The 21,233-nt window shown below is 43.0% G+C and overlaps 1 protein-coding gene across 2 annotated transcripts in view; it reads right to left on the reverse strand.

Annotated features, from left to right (window-relative positions):
- Window positions 1-21,233, reverse strand: part of POD1 (POLLEN DEFECTIVE IN GUIDANCE-like protein) — a 143,400-nt gene that overhangs the window by 12,208 nt on the left and 109,959 nt on the right. For both annotated transcript variants that reach the window (XM_087684361.1, XM_087684360.1), the window contains exon 12: window positions 14,129-14,197. In XM_087684361.1, the coding sequence (XP_087540487.1) occupies window positions 14,129-14,197 (69 nt within the window). The remainder of the gene's footprint in view (window positions 1-14,128; window positions 14,198-21,233) is intronic.

Below are 21,233 nucleotides of genomic sequence, written 5' to 3' on the forward strand. Positions count from 1 at the left end.
GCTGGCGCTACTTGGTCGATTGATGCCGAGCTCTTTGCTGTGGTAATTCTGACATCTAGAGGGCATGTGCTGAAATAGGGTAGATAGAAGCAACTTGGGCAACGAATCAACCAAAGGCCAATAGGGTGGAGGAAAAAGCTGAAGACGCATCCATGGCTGGAATCTGATGGAAGGGGGTGCCTAGGACAGCAGAGGTAGGAAGGGGCACCCATGTAGGGGTAAAGGCTGAGGAGGTGGGGGCAACGGGCTAAGCCGGGAGAGTAGGCGGGCCAGATGGCGGCAAGTAGGCAGGCTGTGGGGAGCAGCTAGCAGGACGGGGAAGGTGGCAAGCTGGACAGGCGGTGGCAGGAAGGACAAGGGAGTGGTCACAGGCAACAAGCCAAAGGACGTCAGCTCAGTACGTAGGGATGCTGGCCAGGATAGGGGGCAGTGGCCAGGACAGAGGGTGGTGATCCAGTCAAGAGGCGGCGAGCAGGGAGGGGAAGGCATGCATGACAGGTGGCAGAATGCCAGAAGGGTTGGTGGTTCTGGAGTGGGTGGGTTTTTTCCTCTCTCTTTTTTTTTTCGTAAAAGGTAATTGTATAATTACGAAAAAGGTACAAGTTTACATGATTACAAGATACACGATGGCTCTACCCCATCGTGTGTAAAGAACACACTGTCTCTCTACAAGAACCAGACGACCTAAGAGTTACAAAGTCATGGCAAAGATGCAGAGGAAATTGCCATATGCTAGGGACGTAAGTCCTCCCGAGAGAGTATGTCAGAGTGCCGGAGAAGATCTATCTGCCAATACAAGAGACCCTTAAGCCTAGCAATATGCCGCTGAACATTATAGGCGGAATCAAAAAGAAAAGCATTCTGAACGGTCCAGTTATGCCAACAGCCCCAATATCGAAGAAAGTGAAACACGATCTTTATATGTGGCTGTGTCGGTGTGGGGTATTTGGGCTGCACAAAACCCAATCAAACGGGCGTAGCGAGAAACCAACCACCGCTCGCCAAACGGCTGACAAGAATGACCAGATTTTCTTAGCGATGGGGCAAGAAATAAATCGGTGATAGGCGGATTCCACACTGGTGGTGCAAAAGAAATAGTTGCCATTGGAGATTCGACGCTTGGAAAGAGCTAAAGCAAGCGGAAGACCACCAATCATCACCCTCCAAAGAAAGACCTTATATTTGAAGGGTGTCTTGTTCAACCAGCCCTCCATCACAGTTGCCCTCCAACATGACCTAGATTTACGCAATCCCCACAGAGTATTAGCTTTAGTAACCAGCCATTGATGATCTTTAATCAGAAGATGATACACCTGGTTAGCTGAAGCCTTTTCTAAATTCAGCCGGCCTGCAAAGTCCCAGTCCTGCCAGGGACGATCCGAAGCAAGGCCAGGAAAGGGTTGTCTGCTTTGGAGCAACATCAAAAGCTGTTCCCATAAATGCCTGTATCCACGAGGGATCCTGAAAAGCCACCTAGCTGTACGAAAGGATATCAACACATTGTGACTGGCAAGGGTGGCATCCGCGACTGAAGTTAAGCCCAAACGTGCAATGCAGTTGAATTTTGGTCGAAGCTCATGTTTACCTTCCCATGAAAGTAACCGCGAGACTGCCAACAATTCCAATTGAAAAGAATTAGTAGCTAAGCGATCCTCCGCTGGATGCCATTGAGCCTTCCGGAGGACCTATCTCCAGGAACATACCAAATGGGCAAGCAGAGATGAAGAAGAACTGGATAACCGAGAATCAGCATTAAGAACATGCCACCAAGAACTCCGAATTTGGGTATTACCATGCAGAAGCCCGTGATCCTCAAGAAAATAACGGGCTATAACGACCCACGGATGATGATCCGAGCACATGGCGCGGCCCAATGATTGCAAATCCCACTCCGTGCAACTGAGAATGGCTGATTTCAAAGCATTGATGCGAAGACCGGAAGCCTGACCAAAGAGAGCCCAAACATCTAATGCTTTGCGAAGGTTATCCTTGTCCGCACACAGAATCATAAAGCTGTCATCAGCCAAGGATTAACTAATGAAGTGCTCTCCAAAAGAAAGCGACAATCCAGCCAACTGAGTAGAAGCTGCCATATGAGATAACATCGAAAGAACTGGATGAGTCGCAAGGGCAAAGAAGAGAGGACTCAAAGGGCACCCCTATCTGACATAGCAGGCAAGGACAAATGGCTCGGTAACACCTCCATTCAGCATGACTCGCGAAGACGCCGCAGCACTGATGATGTAGATAAGACGAGACATCCGAGCACCAAAGCCCATAGTAGACATAAGTTCTGCAATGAAAGACCAGTCCAGATAATCAAAAGTCTTTTCCAGGTCTAATTAAATCAGTACGACCTCCTGATTAGAATGCCTTGCTTCATAGTAGCTTGCATGTCCTGCGAAACCTGATTGCGGACCAGATCATAAAAAACTGAACAGGCATGAGTAATTTGGCCTGAAGGTGGAGAAGTGGAACCAAGAAGGTCGAGGAAATAATTCCTACACATATTCACAATAGTCTGCGGATCAAGGAATATTTGGCCTTCTGCATCCTGGAGTCTAGCCATATTCTCTTGAGCAGGAGAGGCATGGAGAGCTCGAAAGAACTTATGAGTCTGACAAGCACTATCTTGCAAAGTCTCCGTCAGATGTTGCAATTTGGCCTGCTGATAAGATTTCAACTGAAACTCTTTAATAAGATCAACCACACGCATTGCCAGTGACAGCAAAAATTCATCATCTGGAGTGTCCACCAGCAAAGAACGAAGCAAAGCCAGCAGGTCCTCCGCTGCTTGTCAACGCCGCCGACAAAGAGAGGCATGATGAATCCCATACTGCCGAGCAATCCGCTGCACATTAGAGAGCAATCGTTCAAACGAAGCAGTGCCCTGAGAGGAGAAGTCCAATAAGAATCTATCAATCAATTGCTGCATATAGCCCTGAAAGATTGCATGCTTCAAATAAGACGAGTTGAAACGCAAAGGGAGTCTCTCCAGAAATTGCTTAAAAGGTGCAATGGGTTGTGCAAGCAACTCAAGCTGTAGAGGGAAATGGTCCGACAAGGCATATTGTTGCAACACTTTCATTTCGAGCATCTCAGGAAGGAAATCATCATTCTGCATGATGTATATGCGGTCCAACCGCGACCATGTTGTTGCATACTGGGCAGAATGGAAAGTAAACCCTATAGAAGAAGGATGTAGCCAAGACTAGAGATCTTGCTTAAGAACAGCAAGAGCCAACTCATGCCACATACGACTTTCCGGTGCATCCATTACCGAATGCTCCGATGTGGACTGCGAAGAATCAACACACATATTGAAATCCCCCATCAAAAAACCCCATTTGCCAAGTGACAAGGAAGTCTGCAAAGTATGCCAAAGCTCCCGACGAGATAAAGGATCATTCGGAGCATAGAGGCCAAGTAACCATAAGATCTCTCCTTCGAATAAAATTTCAATCACAACAAAGCGGCCATGTACATCATTTTTAATAAAAACAGGCTGATATTTTTCATGTACAATCATGAGCAAACCAGAATAATGCATGGCACGTGTCCCTGCATAGAACAAACGAAAGCCATGGCAATCCACAACTTTTCCTGCTTCACCGTGACTCTTGTGCTCAACAGCACACAAGACATCCCACTGATTCTCATGCAATACAGTCCACATGGCATGTTGCTTGTGGCGAGAACAAATTCCTCGCACATTCCACGTGGCTATTTTCATGTGTATTCAAAAGAAAATCAGGTACGAGGCACAGCGTGCCTCGATTTGACATTTTCTGCGAGAATATCCAGGACTCCCTCATCCAAAAAATCAACTAACACGGCAAAAGAGTTCTGACGACCAGATTTGGAGGTAGACGGTATGTCCATTGTCTTGGGGATGGAACGGGGATAACGACGATCCCATGGGGTAATGACCTTATCTCTTGTATCAAAAGCCAGCTTAGCAGGTGGATCCTTTGGACCATCCGAATACACTCTTCTAGTGGCCTGTTAACGGGGAGCAGAGGAAACCATAGCAGGAGCAGAATGCTCTAAAGACAACATTTCTTTCGTACGCATATAAGTACACATGGAATCTTATGAGGCAGTAGGCACAGTATCCACCATGTCAACAACAAGCCTATTGCCTTTTTTTGCGCGTACATCGACCCAGTCATTGCCACGGGAATCCAAACCCGAAACCTGTTGTTTACCTTTATCCAAAACTTTAGGTGGCTGGATAGCATCCTGCGACGGAGCATCACACACTATATCTTCCATGGGCAGCGCAACATGCTCAGCATCTGAAGTGTGGTGCTTCTCTCGGCATTCGGCCATAAAATGCATTAATTTTCCACACGAAAAGCAATGTCCTGCAAAGTTGCCCCATTTCAAACAAAAGTGTAAAGTATACATGCCAGAGCAATTAAGACGTAACCAAGCAGGCCTTTTCCTAGAAGTGTCCCATAACATATACAAACGGTTACGATTCACGGCCCTTAGGCTTGGGGGGAACAGAACAGTGCCCACAGCAGCCATGGCGTCCTTTAACAGTAGCCAATAGACAGCCGGACAGTTTTCCACTTCAACCCACACAGGGCATTCATGTTGCAGCAAGCGCTGAAAATCTACCATTGGGCGCCATGGCACAACATGGACCAAACGGCGATCAAAGAACAAAGGCAGTATAGACAAGAGAGCAGCACCGTGCGTATCAGATTTCAACAGCACCTCAAAAAAGCCTCGGGGCCCAACAAAAATCTCTTCAACGCATTCCCCTTGTAGCAGACTGTGCAGCCACTGGCGAATAAGGGAAAGCTGTGGGATCCTACCAATGAAGAAGAGTATCACAGCACGTTCATAAAACACTGAAAAGGAGCGCAAGACATTTCTCGGGTCCACAGTGGCTTCCAAGACATCTTCAGTTTTTGCAGAGTCAGAAAAGACTTCTTGATTATGTTGAACATAATCGCGAAGCAGAGTGTTGGCAAACTCTAGCAAATGCTCCCAGTCAACATCTTGAGAGTCCACAGAATCAGAAGCAACCTGAGCATAGGAACGATCCTGATGATCCATTGTGTAAATGCCCCGAACAACGTAGTATGCTTAAAAATTATGATATTCGCTTGTTTTCGAGATTTAATATAAAAGAGAATGAACACTTAGAGCTGAAAATGAAAACTACTCACAAAATTACAGCCATGAAAATGTAAAAGTAATGGAGACAAGATTGAGGGTTGAAGCAAACCCCCCCAGAAGGAATGTATTCCTGCTCAACCCAAGTCCCTTAGGAAAGAGTTCAGTTACAATCAACCTGAGAGTGAGAAGAAGTAATTCTCAATCTCACAGATCATGCAAAGATGTACAAATACACATGCATTATCTATTATGCAATGATAAGAACTGATTTCTTTACAGTATGAGAGAAGAAAGAGGGGGAAATCAACCTTTCTCCATCGTTGATCAGCAGTACATGGATAGGGCTTGCTTCTTGTTGCTAAAATGGAAGAAAAAGCTCGAGAACGAGGTGATAGAAGAGGGAATATGGAGGAATTTGATAATGGAAAAGTGGGGGATGATGATGGGGATGAATGGGGCCAGTTTTTGGCTATCTATGGGTGCTGTACATGAGTTTACAGCAAAGAAAAATGATATTGAATGAAGAAAAACGAGCTCTTATTTATAGGAGAGAGAAGAGTTAGTAAAAAATGGGAAAGTGGAGTAGCACAAGACAAGTGTCCAGCCACATGTCATGAGATGTGACAAGTGGTGGGACACTTGGAAACTTGTGTGACAAGTGTCTTGACACTTGTCTCTTCTCTATGGCCTTCCTTTTTGGGCTGAATACTGTCAAGAATAGAAACAACCAAATTTAGTAAGCACAGTCAGGGTACAGAATTTACTATTTTTAGAATGTCATCCCTATTTTTTAGGACTAGCATTTTTAGGCTAATTCGAGGCTCCTAAAATTTAGGGACCCCCCAATATGGATATCATATGAAAGCTTTTTCCGTGTACATCCCAAAAACGGTATCAGAATCTTCATGTGACTTTCCTATGCAAAGAAATGTGCATTTCAAGCTTTCAGCCCACACATGCACATTGTACAAGCATTTCATGATCATGCCATCTTGTTGATTGTAACTGTGTGTTTTGGTGGATCTAGCCCACACTTCAAGGCATCAATCCTTTCTGTGTGCGAGTCTAACCCTGATATGCGTGAGTTCTGGTCACAGGCGTCCAATCGGGCCATATAGGTAGAAGTGTGAACTATCTTTCCTCTAACCCACCGCGTGGGTCCACCATAACCTGTGACCACTCATCAGTGGCCAGCTCCAATGCACTTTTCTTTATATCTAATTAGTGCAAAGGAAACAAATTTAATAAATCATTATATAGACAAATTAATGAAAAAGGATACAAATTCTGTTTCTATAGAGTTGTGACAGCCCTCTAACTTTTATTCAGCTGTCCTCAGCTGAAAAGCTTCTTGATATGGCTGAAGAATGTCTGGGTAATCCTTCATGAATTTTTCATCTACCCACTGTGCATCTGTTGTGGGTAGATTCTTGAATTTTAGTAAGAATTTTCATGTCACAAGGCCACTTCTCGTGGTTCGATCCTTGTGAAACAAAATCTGTTCAGGTTCCAAGAGTTGCTCTGTTTCTTCAACTTCTGGGGGATCTTCAGTAATGGGTTCCTTTGGTTCTGGTCCTATGTAAGGTTTTAACAAACTTACATAAAAAGCATTGTGTATTTTCCAATGAGCAGGAAGCTCAAGTCGATAAGAAACTTCATTTATTTTCTCAATCACTTTGAAGGGTCCAAAGTATCTACTGGAGAGCTTTGGAAAAGATGAATTTTGATCGGAACCTTATTTGAGCCTGCTTTTATCAAACTTTAGCAAGACATATTGACCTTTTTCAAAAGCCAAAGGTCTTCTTCATTTATCTGCTTGCTTCTTTTGTCGCTCTTGGGCAACTTTGATAGTGGCTCGAACTTGATCCATTGCTGTTTTAAAATCTGAAGCAAACTCATCAGCAGCAAAAATCTTATCTTTAGTGCGAATAATTGGAGGAGGAATCACTTTACTCTATACTATTTCATTTGGAGCTTTCCCTGTGGATGAGTGCACTGTATTGTTGTAAGCAAACTCCAATAATGGAAGATATTTCTCCCATTGTGACTTATGTTCACTAACATAAGCTTTCAACATATCCAAAAGAGTGAGATTCATCACCTCTGTTTGGCCGTCAGTTTGAGGATGAAAAGTTGAGGAGAACTTTAAAGTGGTTCCCAAATTCTCAATTAAAGCACGCCAAAAGTTACTTGTGAATTTGGAGTCTCTATCTGAAATGATCTCAGAAGGCATACCATGTAATCTGAAGATATGTTGAATGAAAAGTCTTGCAGCTTGTGCGGATTTCAATGTTTTATGACATGGAATAAAATGTGATTGCTTGCTGAATCGATCACTTATGACCCAAATTATATCATGACCTTGAGATGTTCTTGAAATACCTGAGATGAAATCCATTGTGATAGATTCCCATGGATCTTTGGGCACTGGAAGAGATTGCAACAATCCTAGAGTCTTCTGCCTATCATACTTGGATTTTTGGCATACTAGACAAGCCTCAATGAAGTTATGTGTATCTCTTTGTAATGTTGGTCAATAAAAGTAGCGCTCAATTGCACTTAGAGTGGCTGCCCTCCCTCTATGCCCTGCATAAGGGGGTTCATGACTTTCTTTAAGCACCTTTTGTCGAACAAGAAGAGTGACACAAAGGCGATTGTTCATGAGAAGGTAACCGTCTTTGATGGAATAATCTAGATGAGAACCTTCTTGCTGTAAATTTGACCAAATTGCTGCAAAATCAGTATCTTCATCATAAGTATTCTTCATCGTTTGAAAATCTTCATGATGAGCCACTGTAATAGTTGCAATGCGAGGCACTCTAGAAAGTGCATCAGCAACTACATTTTGTTTTCCTGGAGTGTACATAATTTGAAAATGAAACATACACAAGAAATTTTCCCATCTTGCATGTTTCTCCTGCAAATGTTTTTGAGTCTTGAAATACTTCAAGCTCTGGTGATCAGTTTTAATAAGGAATTCATTGCCTAAAAGATAATGTTTCCATATCTTCAAAGCATGAACCACTGCTAAGAGCTCCTTTTCATATATGTCATACATTTTCTCCACATCATTTAGACGGCGGCTTTCAAAGGCTACGGCATGGCCTTCTTGATTTAGTACTGCACCAATACAATCACCGCAAGCATCTGCTTCCACCACAAATGGTTTTACCAAATCTGGAATGATAAGAACAGGTCCAGAAGTAAGAGCTATTTTCAGCCTTGTGAAGGCTGCCTTTTCTTTTTCCTTCCATTGGAAAGAGATCTTTTTCTTTGTAAGGTCATGAAGTGGAGAAGCCATATGTGCAAAATGCTTAATGAAGCGGCGGTAATAAGAGCATAAGCCAAGAAACGATCGCACCTCATGTACATCATGAAGATGAGGCCATTCTTGGATTATCCTGATCTTTTCAGGATCCATCTGAATCCCTTCAGAAGAGATGACATGCCCAAGGTAATTTATTTTATGCATGAAAAATTCACTCTTTTTACCATTTACCAAGAGTTGATTTTGTTGAAGTAATTGTAGAACAATCTCCAAGTGCTGATGATGCTCCTCTTCATTCTTGCTAAAGACAAGAATATCATCAAAGAAAGTACCGACATATTGTCGATGCTCTCTAAAGATGCGCTCCATCATTCGATTAAAGGTGGTTGGTGCATTGGTTAATCCGAAAGGAACCACCAAGAATTCATAAAGACCGTATGAAGTGCGGAAAGCAGTTTTGTGTACATCTTGTGGTATTACCCTAATTTGATGATAACCACTCTTTAGATCAGTGTGGCTGAAAACCTTTGAGCCTCTTGGACGATCCAAAATATCGTCAATTCTGGGAATAGGAAACCGATTCTTCACAGTGATTTTGTTGAGGGCTCAATAATCAATGCACATCCTGAATGTGCCATCTTTCTTTTGAACAAGAAGAACCGATGAACAAAATGGTGAGCTACTTGGCCTAATTAGCCCACGGTTGAGTAGGTCTTCGACTTGCTTTCTAATTTCTTCTTGTTGAGGACGGCTCACACGGTATGATGCTATATTAGGAGGAGAACTGCCCGGAATAATATCAATATGATGGTCTTCTGGCCTTTCTGAGGAAAGCTGATAAGGAAGATCTTCCGAAAAACAATCTTTATACTTTTCCAAGAGCTGAAGTCGCTCTTGGTTTTCAGCATTCATATTATCTTTTACATCAGTGACATAAAGCAAACAACATTAAACACAATCCTTAATTGCTCTAGAGACTTGCATATGGCTTACCATAGGTATGGTGTCTCCAGAAACTCCATCTTGGATCTCGTACTTCTTGCCTTTGTTGGTGAGTCTACCTTCTTTTTCTGAGAGAAGATAGTTGAATCTACTCTATGATTCTAGGGCATGCCAAGAATCACATCGCAACCATCAAGGTCTTCGATACAGAAGGTATCTTCGTCACTGTAGCCTTGAATTTGAAACTTGAGTTTGCCAATGTAGGGTGTCACAGTCTTCACTGTGTCACCTTCATCGACATTTAAAGCTTGGCGAACTTCTGCCGGAGTGTCTATCTCTTCATTCTTTAATCCAAGCTCTTTAGCTAATTGCAAGGAAATGACATTTTCATTCGCCCCAAGATCTATCAAGAATAGTGCTTGCTTACCTTGCAACTGTCCCCAAGCTTTTAATAATTTGCGCATCTCTGGAGTGTGAGTTGTGTTTGCAACTATATCACTGATAGCATTGATTTTCACTGGCGACTCAGGCTTGTTGTCAGGAACCTTGCTTTGTCCTTTGTTTGGACATTTCTTCGCTATGTGACCTATTTGTCCACATTTAAAGCACTTCCCTTCTTTCATGAAGCGCTGCTTTTCTTCTTCGAAAAGTTGCTTTGCTTGTGGGTATAGATTGGAGCGAAATTGAGGAGCATTAGGAGGTGCATAGGGCTTCTTCTTCTTTTGATTTGATGGCTGTTTTTGTCCTTCATTTGGGGCTGAATACTCCTCATCATCAGCTACTCTCTTCTTATCATTCTTTTGGAATGATTTGTTGCCATTGTGCTCCATTTCCCATGTCTCAGCATGGTCAATGAGTTCCCTGAGACTAGAACAATGATAATGATTAAGAGCAGTACGAAGTTTAAAATGCAAACCTCCTTGAAACTTTCTAAGCTTTTCCGAACTGTTGATCTTCTTGAAATGTTGAACCTTCAAAAGTAGCTCCCAAAATCTCTTGGTATAGTCACCAAGTGACTCATTTTTCCTTTGCCAAAGCCGGTCCCATTCCATTTTTACATCTCTTTTGAAATGAACAGGAAGAAATTGACTTTGTATCATGCGAACAAAGGACCGCCATGATTTTGGGGCAGCATGATCATATTCCAACCCTGTCCACCAAGTATGGGCTAAGTCGGTCAAATGTAAAGCTGCAAACTTAATCTTTTCTTTTTCTTTATACTTGTCACGACCATACAAAATTTGAAATTGACGAATAAACTTCAGAAGAAGATCAGGATTTCGGGAACCATCATACATACTGAACTTGATCTTCTTTTCAAGTTGAGATAGTGACTTAGTCTTCTTCTTATTCTTACGCCTTCGTCCATGCCCGGATCTTGGGGTTGAAGATGATGAAGTGCTTGATGGGGATGAAGATGGAGACGAGGGTGAAGAATGTCGATACCTTTGACGATGATGAGGTCTTCCACGAGAAGGGTGTGACTCTTCGTCACTAGAAGAGGGTCCATCAGAGTAGGCGCCAGATGACTTTGAAGAAGAGGATCAGCTTCGACGCGATCTCTTTCTTTGTCTTGAAGTAGAATGGGACTGCCTCTTAGAAGTAGTTGGACTTCCTGATCGGCTCCTTTCATTGGTATGGCTTTGTCTCCTTGAAGCAGATGGCCTTCTTTCCTTGAATTCTTTGGGATTCTCAACTTTTTCTAGTTTGAGAAGTTGCTCACGAATTTGCTGATTCTCCTCTCTAAGACTTTGAATGGCTTGAAGGATAGCACTCGACTGATCCATTGAGACTCTAAGAAAAATATGCTCAAGCACTCAATGCAAGAGCTAAAAACAAACAAACTTATAATTGTAAGAACTACCAGTGTTAGCGTGAGGACCGAGCCAAAGCTATGATACCACTGTAAACGGCCCGAACAACGTAGTATGCTTAACAATTATGATATTCGCTTGTTTTCGAGATTTAATATAAAAGAGAATAAACACTTAAAGCTGAAAATGAAAAATACTCACAAAATTACAGCCATGAAAATATAAAAGTAATGGAGACAAGATTGAGGGTTGAAGATGGGCAAAACCCCCCCCCCTCCCCCCCCGGAAGGAATGTATTCCTGCTCAACCCGAGTCCCTTAGGGAAGAGCTCAGTAACAATCAACCTGAGAGTGAGGAGAAGTAATTATCACTCTCACAAGATCATGCAAAGATGTACAAACACACATGCATTATCTATTATGCAATGATAAAAACTGATTTCTTTACAGTATGAGAGAAGAAAGAGGGGAAATCAGCCTTTCTCCATCGTTGATCAGCAGTACATGGATAGGGCTTGCTTCTTGTTGCTAAAACGGAAGAAAGAGCTCGAGAACGAGGTGCTGTAATGAATTTACAGGCTTGTTGTCCTGTAAAACAACAGTGATAGAAGAGGGAATATGGAGGAATTTGATAATGGAGAAGTGGGGGATGATGATGGGGATGGATGGGACCAGTTTCTGGCTATCTATGGGTGTTGTACATGAGTTTACAGCAAAGAAAAATGATGCTGAATGAAGAAAAACGAGCTCTTATTTATAGGAGAGGGAAGAGCTAGTAAAAAAGGGGAAAGTGGAGTAGCACAAGACAAGTGTCCAGCCACATGTCATGAGATGTGACAAGTGATGGGACACTTGAAAACTTGTGTGACAAGTGTCTTGACACTTGTCTCTTCTCTATGGCCTTCCTTTTTGGGCTGAATACTGTCAAGAATAGAAACAACCAAATTTAGTAAGCACAGTCAGGGTACAGAATTTACTATTTTTAGAATGTCATCCCTATTTTTTAGGACTAGCATTTTTAGGCTAATTCGAGGCTCCTAAAATTTAGGGACCTCCTAAAATTTAGGGACCCCCCAATATGGGTATCATATAAAAGCTTTTTCCGTGTACATCACAAAAAAGGTATCAGAATCTTCATGTGACTTTCCTATGCAAAGAAATGCGCATTTTAAGCTTTCAGCCCACACATGCACATTGTACAAGCATTTCATGATCATGCCATCTTGTTGATTGTAACTCTCTGTTTTGGTGGATCTAGCCCACACTTCAAGGCATCAATCCTTTCTGTGTGCGAGTCTAACCCTGATATGCGTGAGTTCTGGTCACAGGCGCCCAATCGGGCCATATAGGTGGAAGTGTGAACTATCTTTTCTCTAACCCACCGCGTGGGTCCACCATAACCTATGACCACTCATCAGTGGCCAGCTCCAATGCACTTTTCTTTATATCTAATTAGTGCAAAGGAAACAAATTTAATAAATCATTATATAAACAAATTAATGAAAAAGGATACAAATTCTGTTTCTATGGAGTTGTGACACATTGTCTCTTCCGAAGTATGCTTGGTGCGTTTGCCCGCAGGCTGGAAGTTAGGACCAGGGGGCATTTCTTCTGTGCACGGAACCATATCCTCTGGTTCCTCAGTATCAGAATCCGGACCAAGAGCTGCCACCGTTTGGTCTATAAAAGCCAGATCCAAACCAGCCATATTGTATCACTGCATATGCCGGTCAGAGGCCAAGTGAAGAGCTTACGGGAGGCAGAAACTCGCAGGCCTCTCTCTCTCTCTCTCTCTCTCTCTCTCTCTCTCTCTCTCAGGCAAAACGGGCCCTGCACTGGACTGACGAAGGGGCTTAGGAAGCACACGCGCAGAAACAGACGGCTGCTGTGCAAAGAGGGCACGTCCACAGGCAGAGAAGGCCTCGTTCCCTTGCTGGCTCACGCTCTCGCGCTCGCAAGCAGGCGTCAGAAGGGACAGGAGGCGAATGGACAGGCAGGACGAAACAAGCTCATTCAGGGCGGAACAGACCCTGTCCTGGTGACCTGTCAGTCGCAGAGCAGGGCGACGTAGGCAAGAAGGTCGCACGACAGACAACACAGCAGGTCGCCTAGATGAATACTGGCAAGGGTAGGGCGCGATGACACGAGCAGGGCCGAACGTTGGTCAAAGGCAGCAGACACGTCCGCAAGACGGGGAAATCAGATCCGCCATCGCCCACGCACCGGACGCCTCGCCATCGCGTTGTTCTCTCTCTCTCTCTCTTTTCGTAAGGGGGAAGGGGCACATGTCAGCCAAGGCAGTGTGCGTCCAGCAGGGGGTTGCAGTCCAGCGTCACATCAGTTAATCCCACAGCATGTCTGGTTTCCCTGCACTAAATGTCAGTAGCTTTGTGAACTGCTCCTGGTACAAATGCCTAGTTTTCCAAATGCTTTTTTGGCACCTTGCAATTCTTCATATTTGCAGGCAGTTCTTGTTATTATGTGGGGTGGCACATCAACTTATGGAATGTGAATCACCCTTTCGAAGATATAAACAATTTACAAGGGCACATGGCTCTTTTGTAGCTCAAAACATTAGAAGGGGCGAGAGCCTCATGTCATTTAACATCCATGTGCTTGTTCACATGTCATTTAACATCCACATTTACACTTTTTTATTGTTCACATGTCATTTAAAATCCATGTTCACATTCCAAAAATGACAGCAATACAAATAAGCATTCATCTTGTTTTTACTATATCAACTTGTTTTCAAAAAATAGGTTTTATTCATAATTACAGCACAGACTCGGCATCAGAGCCAGCGAGAAACTAGTGAACCTCTGGACAGAGGGCAATCTTAACAACAAAACCATAAACCAGATTGCATTCATACTCTGTTATGCAAGAGATGTAGGTTTTGTCTTTTCTAATTCTGAAATTTATGGATGTGAATCACATAAGCAGCTCACATGTTAAATGTTCAAGCTTACCACACAGGCTGGAGCAAATGGAACAAAGTCCATTGTCTTATGAACATCATGTGATTGGGAGTTGAGAGTCTGCAATCAGCACTCAGACAAAAAGCCAAAATTCAGAACCCACAAAGCATGCAAATATATAGGGAGTTTGAATATGACATTCCTTCAGCAAAAACCTTTAATTAACAAACAAAATGTAACATGAATTTTTGCTACAAAAGATTTAAAAATAAAGGAAATCAGCATTAGCATTTAAAATCAAGGTAAAGAGATTGTTCCCCCTAATCTAGCCAACTCTTCCACACCATAAGTTTACTAAGAAACATCACGAGCTTCATGGTCCTGTAAAATAGAAGCTTCTTGTCTTAGCTACCATTCCTCTCTTTGACTACATATTCAAACAGTTCATGAATGTTTGATAAGTCACACATCCTAGACAAGATGGTAAAATAAAGGAAAGCAACATTAGCATTTAAAATCAAGGTAAAGAGATTGTTCTCCCTAATCTAGACAACTCTTCCCCACCATAAGTTTACTAAGAAACATCACGAGCTTCACGGTCCTGTAAAATAGAAGCTTCCTGTCTTAGCTGCCAATTCTTCTCCCTTTGGCTACATATTCAAACAGTTCATGAATGTTTGATAAGTCGTGCGTCCTAGACAAGATGGTAGGTATGAGTAATTGTTGAGCTAAAAATACATTAGCTTCACTTAAACAGCCCCAAAACATGCTTAATTAAGGAATAAACCTTATTTATTTAAAAAGAAATGCGTTCCAAGAGAGTGTCTGTATCCCATAAGCACAAACCCACTCGGGAGGGCCCAAACTTTCTATGAATAGGTATGCTGCCCTCCATTCAGCCTTAATCTCGTTTTTGCAGATTTCAAGTATTTCAGCTTGCTGTCCACACCCTGGATGTGGAGGACATCGTGGTCCAAGCTGGCCATTGCTGTCTGCAACAATCTAGCGCCTATTTCCAACCTACCACACATTGTTTGGAGCTGATTTCAGCATGCTGACTGTTGCTGCTGGTTTTTCCTACGTTTTTAATATTTCTCTCTCCTCACCTACGTTTTTAGTCTTTCTCTCTCTTGCACTACCATTTGCATCAGATTCAGCCTTCCTTAGCTGTGTTTGTTGGTATTCGACATCCGGAGGCTACCTTGCTACGATTCAAGATCTGTTCAGAGTACGACGCACTCTCTAACTCATTACCCCTGCCCTGATCCTTGAGATACAGGACTTCAAGGTACATTATTCATTCACTAGCCACGTTGAAGGCATCCCATGGCTATTGAAGAGTCATGAAGCAAGTCAACGTGGCTAGTGCCAGTTTTACGTGGCAGAAAATTGGCTACTACCTAGTCACACTCGTTTCAGCTCTCAACATGCATCTTACACTTTTGATTGCTATGCATCCGTTGCATCTTGTGTGTGTGATGAGGCAATTGAGAATGTCAATTTCAAGGCTGAATTGAACTCCATCTTTGAGATGTCAGATTTGGGCTTGTTGCATCATTACTTGGGCATTAGTTACAGTGCTTTGTTGCAAAGTAAACCAAGATATTGCAAGACTGTAGTATAAATTCAGACTTAAGGGACTACAAAAAGGTGTTTATACCTATGGACACAGGTTTGCATATCTTAGCATTAATTATGCTGAAGATTATTTAATGTTGTTCTCTATCGATACGCCATGGGATGCCTCACCCAAGTACCATGTCCGACGCTAAATTTGCAATGTTTGAGATGATCAGATTTATGCAGGGCCCGTGCACAAAGAATTGGCAAGCAATCATGCAAATATTTCCAAATGTCAATGGCATTAGGGACCCTCAATTGTTTTATCACATGAGGATGGGACCATTGTCACCAAATTTGCATGCTTTTCAGATTTAGGGCTGGTTGTAACAACACACATATGTCCACTCATCATTTTTGCTTCCATTTTCACTAACATCAAATTTTCTCCAAAGATTTTAATTACTGTGCTAGATGACATTTTCCTACCCAACCACATTGTTTTTTATCTCATGCCTCAACAAGAAGCAACCCATTGTGGTCACATCTTATCATGAATCTAAATACAAGATAGCATTCCAAGCTACTATGGATGTCCTCCAATACTATGTCAATGATAGTTAGAACACATTAGCAATTGAAAGGAGTCCAACATTTCACACTCAAACAAAGCAAATTGAAGTGCATTAACATTATGTCAAGGAGAGACTCCATGCAAGGACGATCAATGTGGCTTACGCCAACACACAACATTGTTGTAGATTTCTTTTATAATAGCTTTGCCTCATGAGAAGTTTGAAGCTTTTCACAAAGCTTGTGAGCTTACTCACCTTTGTATAACAATTGTAGTCTATGCTAGATCACCTACAGTATACAACCACTGCTAGCTCATTGTTTAGCTCATCACACAAGGGAGATTTGTTACCATGTTATGGTAGTGATGTATGTGAGCACACTTGGAAACATCAAGGCATTTATTCCCTCTGTAGGAGGTCTTTTCCACGTGCATGTATGCATGCCCACCTAGGACTACATCTTTTCTCACTACAACCACTGCTAGCTCACTGTTTAGCTCATCACACAAGGGAGATTTGTTACCATGTTATGGTAGTGATGTATGTAAGCACACTTGGAAACATCAAGGCATTTATTCCCTCTGTAGGAGGTATTTTCCCCGTGCATGTATGCATGCCCACCTAGGACTACATCTTTTCTCACACACCTAGTAATACTCCTTGAGCTTCTTGTTCTTATTGTAAGTATGTGTCCATTCTTGCAACCCTAGCCCTAGATCCAACAATCCCCAAGCAAGATGATGTAGCCACAAGCCAACCTTAAACGAGAAAATGTGGTTGTGGCTCCCCCTAAAAAGGAAAAGGGTGTGTGTGTGTGTGTGTGTGTGTGTGTGTGTGTGTGTGTGTGTGTGTGTGTGTGTGGGGGGGGGGGGGGGGGGGGGGGGGGGGGGCATCTCTCACCCACTACCAATAATGAGAGCACATTGCATGTCGCATGGGTCTCCAAATCTCCCTTATCCACAAGACAAAAGCAATGACAGACAGAAACCTACATCCTAAAATTGAACAATATGCAAAATTGGAAGCTTAGCTACAGTTGGGTAAAGAAAACTGACCACGCTTTGACACACCACGAGAAATACGTCAAGCACTGCCTAGAATTGGCCCTACTAGTGCCAATGTGATAAAGTACAAGGATTATCAATCACCAAACAGTAATAAGTTCAAGCACATACAAAAATCCTAAAACTTCTCACGTGGTAAAGCCTTGGTGAAAACATCTACAACATTTTTCTATATGGGAACATACATCAAGCTAATCTCTCTTACATAAGATCTCTCTATGAAATAATGGTACTAAATCTCAATGTGTTTTATGTGAGCATGAAACACAAGATTTCATGCTACTACAATAGCACTCTGACTATTCAAAAGAATGGGTGTAGGACCCTCCAATAAAATCTATGGATCAACTAACAATCTGCAAAGCCATACACATTTTTCTATTGCTGTTGTGAAGATTGCTCTGTAATCACCCTCATACAAAACGAGGTAGTCATTGTAGATTGTTTCTTACTAAGCCATGAAATGCATGACAAGCCCAAAAAGAAAAAATATCCACAAGTAGACTGCCAAGTAATTGAGTCTCCAACCCAATCTAAATCCTTGTAAGCCTATCAAGTCATATGTCTAAGTAACTTGCAGAAAAATGGAAGATCCGCTTAATAGCTTGCCAATGAATTGTGTGTGGGCTGTCCATAAACCTACTCACTTAAGATCCTAAGATATTGCAAACTATATGTTAGCATGTGTTGCAAAGATAAATAAGGATTCCAACATCCTAGCTGTAAATTGCAACATCAGTCATCTCACTACCATCATGCATAGATGATAGAAAGCTTCAGCCTTTGCTCCATTAGAGTACTCATAGATTTACAATCATGCATGTTAAACCTATGTAGAAGCTTTTTCACATACTGTGACTATGATATGATAATACCATATTGGTTTTGGGTGAACTAAATCCCCAAATAGTAATGTAAAAGGCCCATATCTAACATAGCAAATGTATTCTTCAATTCAGCTTTAAAATCTGCCATTCTCTCCTCTTTAGGTCTAGTAAGCAATGTATCATCCACATAAAGAATGATGATCAGCAACTCCTCCCCTTCATTCTTAATGTATAGAGTAGGACCAGTCGGCCTAAACCCTTTGCTATTCAAATAAGCACCTCCTCCCCTTCATTCTTAATGTGTAGAGTAGGTCCAATTGGACTGTTCCTGAACCCTTTGCTATTCAAATAAGCATCTAACTTCAAATACCATGCATGAGGAGCTTGTTTCAAGCCATGCAAAGAGTTGTTTAACTTGCAAACTAAGTGCTCTTTGGCTTTAACCACAAACCCGGACGTTGTGATACATAGACATCCTCATGAAGGTCACCATTAAGAAATGTTGTCTTAATGTCTAGCTAATGTACTTTCCATCCACGATGGGCAACCATTGTAGTAACACATCTAATTTCTGTCATACAAGATGTAGGAGAAAAAGTCTTATCAAATCTATGCCTTTTTTTTTAGCATAACTTTTGGCAACGAAGTGTGCCTTATGAGTATAGATTGAACCATCAGCCTTGTGTTTTAGTTTAAAAGCCCATTTCATGTCAATAGCCTTCTCGCCAAATAGCAACTCAACAAGGTCCCAAGTGTCAAAAGATAATGTACCACCAAGACAGTAGGGTTTGCGGGGAGGAACACAAAGTGAACTCGGCAAACATGGAGAAGAGAAGAGAAGAGAGAAGAAACTAATGAATGGAATGATGAGGTTTCAAATCATGAAGTGAATGTGATACAAGGGATAGCACAAGGAAGATGATGAAGATAGCCACGAACCACGAACCGCAATGTCCTCCTGAAGGGGTGTGAGGGTAGTGGAGAGGCTGAAGAGAAGAGGTGATGGACTGAATGAATCAACCGTAAGGAATGAATGAGAGAATGGCCTATAAATAGGCATAGTCAGTCTAGGATGGCACCCCTTTTTGGGGCTGCAAACCCTAAATGCAAAACGCAGAAACGCAAACATGCAAACCGCGGGTGAAGGGTTTCTCAACACCCCCTATCAGGCCCAAAAAGGGAAACAAGAGAAGAGTGAGGTGAAGATGCAATGCTACATGCTGAAGAATGCTCATGCAACAGGTGCCACTTGGACAGTGTCCCTCATGGGGAGATTGTTCACTTGCCCAAGCGCCCTAGTACAAAGATGATGAAAACATGCAATGCATAGGAGATAGAGGAGGTAGAGGATCACTAAGATCCAAGATTTCCACAGGAAAGGGAATCTACAATAAATAACAGTAGACAGAGTGAACTAGAGAACCTAAAACTCAACCTCGGGAGAAAAGCCACTAACTCCGTGCATCCATGCTGGAAGGAATACGAAGGCCTCGTCACCAAGTCACGGCTAAACCTCCCAGGTTCCGATCTAGGTGGTACCTCAAGATCCTGGATATCAGTAGAAGAGATAACTGGTCGAAGACAACCACCCCAAGAAAGTAGAGTGGGTGAAGAACTTCATGTGGAGTAGGTTCCCCCTCTGAGGTGGGAGGTGGAGGGGCCCCCGCTGAAGTCAAAGAAGAAGTAGATGCTCCCGTTGAGGGCAAAGAAATAACATCCCCCTCTGAATCCCCTCTGAAGTAGATAGGGAATCCAAAAACTCATGAATCACGGACTCTGAAATGTTTGATGACGAAGGAAGTACCACCGGTCATGCCGAAGAAGGTATCTGGGGTGCCGAAGAGGAAGCCAGAAAGCACCTAGAAGTGGCCTCTCGAGCCTGAGTGGAAGAGGGTGGGGAAGGAGGAGGCTCAAGATGAGCCAAGGGTGGAGAAGGTGGGGCTCAGAATGAGCAAGAGGTGGGCAACATGCGTTGTCTCTCAATGGAGCAGACTGGGTAGCCGAAGAAGAGGAAGGAGTCGAGCACCCACTGTCTCTCGAAGGAGCATACTGTCGAGGAGACGGTATCAAACAATCACTGTCTCTCGATGGAGCAAACTGCAGATCCGTAGATTATGGAAGCCACTATACCTAAAAATAAGTGGGAGAAGACTGCCGCTCGCATTGTGACAATCTCCAGGAGGTCGTAGCGCCAATCGATCCTCCATGTGCTTGAAAGGACTTAGTGCGCATCGGATGTCTTATTGCCTTGAGCACAGTACTCTAATAGCCAACTCTGATAGCCAATGGAGAGTGTTTTCTGTGGCCCAAAAAGGAGAGATGGCACAAGGAGTGCCTAGTGGAAGACACATATACTCCGGGGGGGGATGGGGAGCAAAGGTCGAAGTCGGCAAGCATCGGTGGTGTGTCCGGTGATGCCACAATAGGAGCACCCAGTAGTATGGATATCTATTGGTAAAGAAGCATGGATACCACTATGCCTTCCTCAAGAAGGAAGAGGTCAGCCACCATGAACCATGAATTGCAATGTCCACCTCAAGGGGTGTGAGGGTAGTGTGAAGCACGAACCACAATGTTCGCATCAAGGGATGGGAGGGCAGTGAAAGGATTGGAAGTGAAGTATGAGTTTGAGGAGAATGCGACCAACAGTAAGAGGTTCCAACCAATAGAAAAATGCACGTGAGAAGAGAGAAAGACTAAAAACGCAGGCACACAAGCAACAAGTGAGAGAAAGACTAAAAACGCAGGCAAGACAGCCTGCAGGAGAGAGAGACTAAAAACGTAGGCAAAAGGTGAGAGAAAGACTAAAAACGCAGGAAACACAGCAGCAGCAGCAGTCAATATGCCGAAATCAGCTCCGAACAGTATGTGATAGGCTGGAAATAGGCGCCAGACTGTTGTAGACAGCAATGGCCAGCTTGGACCGGTGGGGCTCTTTGGTTTGGGAGCTGTCTGGCCTTCGTGTATGGGGTGTGGGCAGCAAGCTAAAATACCTAAAATCTGCAAAAACGAGATTGTTTTCTGAATGGAGAGTAATCAACAACGGTCGTTCTGCTGTAAACAGCTGCAAACTGTGAGTGGAAGGCTAGAAACAGGCGCCAAACTGTAGACGAAAGCAAGGGACAGCTCA

This window comes from Lygodium microphyllum, chromosome 9, assembly GCF_053477565.2.
Source record: "Lygodium microphyllum isolate KBCC chromosome 9, Lygodium_microphyllum_v1.1.10, whole genome shotgun sequence".
NCBI lineage: Eukaryota > Viridiplantae > Streptophyta > Polypodiopsida > Schizaeales > Lygodiaceae > Lygodium > Lygodium microphyllum.